The sequence below is a fragment of the Lactuca sativa genome, chromosome 1 (genome assembly GCF_002870075.4).
Source record: "Lactuca sativa cultivar Salinas chromosome 1, Lsat_Salinas_v11, whole genome shotgun sequence".
Taxonomy (NCBI): Eukaryota; Viridiplantae; Streptophyta; class Magnoliopsida; order Asterales; family Asteraceae; genus Lactuca; species Lactuca sativa.
In genome coordinates this window covers 162,949,530-162,956,012 of record NC_056623.2, presented here as the reverse complement: position 1 = coordinate 162,956,012, position 6,483 = coordinate 162,949,530, and the positions used below count along the sequence as shown (strand labels likewise).

Here is a 6,483-nt window from a genome sequence, read left to right as displayed (position 1 = left end):
ATGCATAAGAGTGACATCTACCTTTAAAGCGGGCGCTTTCTCCACACAGATGACCATAACCTAGTCGATCAATATCAAAGAGAGACAGCAGAATTCGCTTTTTGTTTAGGATGTATTCTCCTGTTGTTGATTGAAATCCAGTGAGATCTCCACCAATGATGTGATTCCATGACTTGTAATAACCTAACACATCTTCTTCTTCTTCTTCTTCTTCTTTTTCTCCATCATCATACACAAAACTCACCCCACACTCCTTTATAACTGGATCAGATTGCGACATCCTCTCATATGGATCCTTCCTCAAGGTAATAGTAACTTGGTCACCACATTCCATCTCATTCATCCCAAACATCCAATGACTTAACAACATCAAACCACTTCTACTGAGATGGAGAATTTCAAGGTAGTGGTGGTATATCCAGATGAGGTTCTTTGTTATATTTCTAATTATGATCACTGGCAAATGATGGAAAATATACATTCGCAAATCAAGCAGAAATTCAGAGTTACCTAGTTGTCTCTCATTCAAAAATAGAGATGCAACTACGCAACAGAAATTCAATCCTCTAAGCTTGTTAGGAGATGATGGGATGGTAAATGATATTGATGGCCCCTTGTTTCTATCCGTAATCCAATTCGGTATCTCTTCACCACTATAAAATGTGCTGAATATTCCAAATTCATAATACATCTGCCAAATACAACCACCTTCATTAATCACCACATTAATTAAATATACATAAAGACATATAGTTAACCAGAGCAAACCTGGATTTCAGATTCCTTTCTTGGTCTAGGATAGGATGGAGATCCCATGAGCTTTTCCTTGGGAAAGTCTATCTTACTCCATCCCAAACTGCGTAATACCTTTTCCTCAACACCTACCATTGGTTGGATTTTGACCAAGCCTTCAAATTCAAACGACGAAGGTGTAAATTTAGTCCAATTTAAAATGAACTTGAGTGGGAACATTTGTGGATCAAACACAACTTTTTGTAGCAAAGGCTTATTAGAATACAGGCTCAAATATGTAAGTGTATGTGGAGCATGCTCGACTGACGTTAGCATATTACAATTTCCCATACTAAGTGTCTCAAGCCTATGAAGGCTTCTAACACAACTGGGCATGGAAACGATAGGATTTTCATTTAAATATAAATGCTTTAACATGGTTAGGCAACTGAAATCAAAGGGAAAGGATTCAGTGGACAAATTAGTATTCACAAGTGACAAGGTTACTAAAGATCTCGGTAACGAAATCTCAAAGAACTTTGAAGACCTTGGTACAACCTCCAGAACGGTAGACAAAGATGTTATTGTGTTTATGCGAATGTTGTTACCCTTAATCATTTCGAGTGAATCCATATCCCTAGATTTGATTCGAGATTCACCAAGATAACAACCGTTTAGCAATAGTGTTTCAACTTTCTTTAACTTGCCTATGATTCGCCGAAGTTTTTGAAGCTTGCTGCAGGAGCTCAAATCAACAAGAACAAGTTTTACACATTGCTCTATCGATTCACAAACCTCAAGCAAACCAATGCAACCTTCAAGTATCAACATCTCAAGTTTAGGGAAGTGGTCAAACCCACCAAGGCTACGAAGTTGTTCACAAAAACTTAAATTAAGAATTTTCAATGATCCAAGCAAGCTTTTGCCTTTTGAATAAGATCCCATCAACTGCTGAAAAGGAAACAAGTTAAAATACCAGTGACTCTATCAGCTTGAACTAGAAGAAGGATAAATATAGATAAGTTACCATTTGCATGCTTTCACATCGTTGCGGATTATTATAACAAATGGAAAATGATTCAATGTTGCTATATGACATGTCAAGAACAACCAAATTCTCCATCCATAAGTCTGAAGGTATAGACTTCAAAGGAAACCCATGCATACACAACCATCTTAATTCTTCCGGAAAGTTCTTGTAAGTGCCATTGATCTGCACATAATTGAGTTGAAGCAGCATTAGATTATCCATCTTACTCAATGCGTCTGTTTTCAACTCAAGTGATCCATGTAACTTCTCTTTCTCAATTATCTTCATGTCAAGAGTGAGGCCTAGAACATTTTCCGTACCCTGACAAGAAAGGCATGCAAAAATACATTAAAATGTATAAACAGACATATAGAAATACAAAATGCTTTAAACAAGTATACAAGAGCTCTTACCTTTTTCTGTTTCAACACTCTAAATGAGTCATGGCCCCATAATCGACTTCGTTCCCATGGCTTGTGAAATGATTCTTCACGTACTACAAATCTTCCCATCTCTTGAACCAATTGATGCAGTATCAATTCGTTATACCATCCTATACTAAGAAAGCATCTGTCGATGAGATTCGTAATTCCAGTTCTTGTTTCTATATCACATGCTTCTAATATTGTTGTAGCAACATCTCTATCCATTCCCACAAAAATACAAGCAATATGCTTAAACAGCTCCTTATCATTTTCAGATGGCAAAGAATCAAAGCTCATTCTCAAGACATTGTTTATAGGGGAATCATTTTCTTTCTTTAGCCTGTCTATGTACCCATCCCAATAAGTTACATCTCGATTATGTAGGTTCCTACCCAGAACTTTAAGAGCCATTGGATGTCCTTCACAATACTTCACTAGCTTTTTCGACACCTCTTCATAACCTGCCTTAGGATCATTGCACATGAATGCATGAAAACAGAAAAGCTTTTGTGATTCGATCTCAAATAAGCCTTTAAGAAAGTGCTTTTCATGCGTGAGTGATTTACCCTTCAATTTGAACAGTTCACAGCTCTCTGTCAACCACGCGTCCTTTGTAGTTATTATGATTTTGCTTCCTGGATGAAAACCTTTCCTTCCAAGTAATGCATCTAATTGGTCGAGACTACCAATGTCATCAAGAACAAGAAACACCTTGTTACGGGCTACTGCATTCTCTATCATTGAAGTGTACGTAGAAACATCATGAACTTGAACTGAAGTTGGTTTTGAAATATCCTCATAGAGTTTCTTTTGTACATCAAGCATCCCATTATATTTTTCATCGCATCTCCTGTTGATATCTTCAATGAAGCTGCTTGTGTCGAATTCATGAGAATGTAACGTGTAGACATATTTGGCTAAAGACGTCTTCCCTATCCCACCCATACCCAAAATAGTGAGTATATGTGTTTTTTGGGAGGATGTATCTTTCAACCACGAACCTACAAATTTAATGGAATTTTCCACCCCAATAAGCTGCGGCAGTGGAAACCTTGAGGATGTATGTAATCTACGAAAGATGTCCTTAACTATTCCATCAATAAGCTCCACCTCTAGCCTGCAATTTGATTTTATAAGAACCACAAAACACAATCTAAAAAAATAACACGACATATTGGAGATTCAAATTTTCTTGATGACATTGAAAAGGTGTATTTGCACTTTTAACCATACAACCATCTAATGTGCATGGTCATAATTATTATATATAATAAGGCCAGAGTCTAATGTAATACAAGATTTTATTAACGGGCAACGATATTTCATTTTGTTTCTACAAAACCATCAAACTTAAATATCAACTTGGTTTTTCTTGAACCTGAACAAAATATTAGTGAATAGTTTCAACTTAACCTTTCCGACTTACATGTGAGCATTAGAATATCATAATAAAAGATGATGTAATTTGAAGGTAAAATGATATAAAAACTTAGTAGCGGATTATAACCATTCAAAATTTGATTTATTAGTAAAAAGCATAAAAAAAATCATTAATAGCATTTATCTAAATGAATTTACTTATGTTAAAATAAGAAATACATAGCAAATGTTTTAAAACTAGCATGATGGTTTAACCTACCTATATGAATTAACTTATGAGATCACATAATTGCAAAAACTAGATTCAAATTTATGCGTATTTGTATCCAAATTTTAATGCATCATAAATATGCCTATTTTATGATTATAGAGAAACATATTGAAATGTATACGCCTTATGAAAATATAGGAACGAAAATGGTTACCTGCCATTTGCATCCATCCCCTTCAAATCAGCGACCTCTGTAAGCGCTCTATTCCAACGTTCTATCTTTTGAGCCCATTGACATCTTTTGCTTGAGTTTGTCTCTGCTTCCATCTTCTGTCTATGCTTAGTCATTGCATCTCCAAAGCTACTTTCTTGCTTCCTGACATGTGTGGGCTCAACATGATAAAAGATGGGGAAAACAATATGTTTGGACGCCTTACGTTGCTCAAGGATCAACACCAATTCATCAAGACACCATGTTGAAGTAGCATAATTCGTAGACAAAACGATAACAGAAGCTCTAGATGCTTTAATTGCAGTCTCCAATTCTGGTTTCAGATCTTCCCCTGTTTCGATCTCTTCATCATCTAAGAAGGTAGTGATATTGGCATGCATGAGGGCATTATAAAGGTGATTAGTGAAACTATGACGAGTGTCAACACCTCTAAAACTCAAAAATACATCGTATCCACGACAATGAGTTGATGAAGAAGATGAAGCTTCTTCAGAAATTTCATGGAGCTCAACCATTATGAGTTATGGATTGATTCTTGTTTCTCCCAATAAAGTAGTATTGCCTTTTGAAGCTTTTGAATTCAACCTCTTCCTCACTTGTGCCTACAGAAAATCAATAGTTATATTCTACAAAATTAGATTAAAAAAAAATGAAGTGTTTAAATAACATTACATATGCACCTCCGAATGTTAGCATGTGAATTTAATCTGCTTCAAAATTAAGTATTGATATAAAATCACCACAACATTTAGATGTGAATTAATTATAAATTGAATTGAATACTCAGTTAATTAGATTGGTTAACCTGTTTTTCTACCCCTAGAACAGGACTTGAAGTTAACCAAATCCTACGTGTAATTAACACACCCATGCAGAACGAATGTCAATGAAATGAACCCAAACACACAAATGAGAAAGTGGCTAAAAGTAATCGCATGCCAATGAAGGTTTGATTATGTGAAAAAGGTGAGTTTAGTGATGAGTACATAAACTTTGTTGACCAATGTTTGTCGTTGTGATATCTACAAAGAAATCCCTTATCAAATTGCAGCTCAAAGAAAACCTAATTCAGCTTATCTGTGAAAAAGCAGAGCATTACTTGATTGATGATGATGATGATATAGGATCTCTGAACTAGCAAAATCCTAATTTCGATTCAAGGAATCTAACACCCGAAAGTACTTCACAAAAACCGAGATTTTTTTTTTTTTTTTTTGAAAGAAGGGGAACATAAACATCACCAGAAAATTAAACATTATCGTTCAGGTTCAAAAGGATTCAAATGTAAAAAAATCGTGTTTGTGAATTGGAAAATTAGAGGAATTAAAGAAATACATGTTGGACTCTGTACAATCCTGATTGAAAAAAAAAAGTAATTTAGATTATCGAATCAGCAATCACCTGAACAAACTGATTATTATAATTTGATTTATGATTGATGAGATAAAATTGTGTAACAACATGTGAAAGTAAATGGTAAAAATCTGCTTTCATAGTTACCTGTCTACAGAGCAACAACAAGACCTGAAACGGCGAGAATAGCGGATGAAGAACGACGACGCGACACAGAAGGATAACGACAGAAAACTACAGAGCGAATGGCGAGAAGTCGGCCGGTAAACGGCGAGTCAACGAGGAAGGAAGGGAGACGTGAGAGAGATCGAGACAGAATGTTGGGTTGGAGGACTTAAATAATAGTAAATGGTAGAAAAGTTATAATAATAATAATAATTGGGTTGGAGGACTTAAATAATAGTAAATGGTAGAAAAATTATAATAATAATAATAATAAGTCCTTTTCTTTCCTTATGCATTAAGAGTGTGTTTGGTTCGTCCGAATTGAATGGAATTTGAGAGAAAAGGAATCCAATTCCTTTGGAATCCGGCGTTTGGTTCAACATTAAGTAAAAGAGGAAAGGATTCTAAATGAGCAAGCATTCCATCAAGTGGAGGAAAATACTTTCCTTCAAAGAAAGAAAGGAATTAATTCCATATCATTTTAATTTCACAAAACCATTTATTTTGTATTAACAGCAATATTTGTCAAAATTGATTGTGATGTTTTAGATTTACTTGCTGGAAAGAGATGCACCATAACATACACAACCTGCTTTTTCTTTTGAACTTTTTTTTGACATATATGTTTTTGTTTTTAAATTTTCTGGTAAGTCAATATGTCGATCCTCACCATCATTTATGATTTGCAATTATAGCTTTAAGTATGATTTGCAGATTTGAACCTATGTAAACTAAAAAAACAATTGTTACCTATGAAAATTATTGATTTTCAAAAGATATATTTATGAGAAATATGGTTTCCGTGAATTTTTCTCTTTTTTTTAGATATTCACTGGTCAACACCAATGAAAAGACGGAGGTAAGCACCTGCGAAAATCTAGGTGTCATGTGAATTTTTTTATTATTTTTTTTTATTTTTTATTTTTACATGTTATATTTATAATTAGTAGAGCTA

The 6,483-nt window shown here is 34.5% G+C and overlaps 1 protein-coding gene across 1 annotated transcript in view; it reads right to left on the bottom strand.

The window, feature by feature from the left end:
- Positions 1–5,711, bottom strand: part of LOC111912651 (disease resistance protein RPV1) — a 26,946-nt gene extending 21,235 nt beyond the window's left edge. The window contains exons 1-6 of the mRNA XM_023908398.2: positions 5,511–5,711; positions 3,993–4,612; positions 2,176–3,304; positions 1,760–2,083; positions 769–1,683; positions 22–691 (exon numbers count right to left, since the gene is read on the bottom strand). Of these exons, the coding sequence (XP_023764166.2) occupies positions 22–691; positions 769–1,683; positions 1,760–2,083; positions 2,176–3,304; positions 3,993–4,525 (3,571 nt within the window). The 5' untranslated portion in view covers positions 4,526–4,612; positions 5,511–5,711. The remainder of the gene's footprint in view (positions 1–21; positions 692–768; positions 1,684–1,759; positions 2,084–2,175; positions 3,305–3,992; positions 4,613–5,510) is intronic.
- Positions 5,712–6,483: the final 772 nt, after the last annotated feature.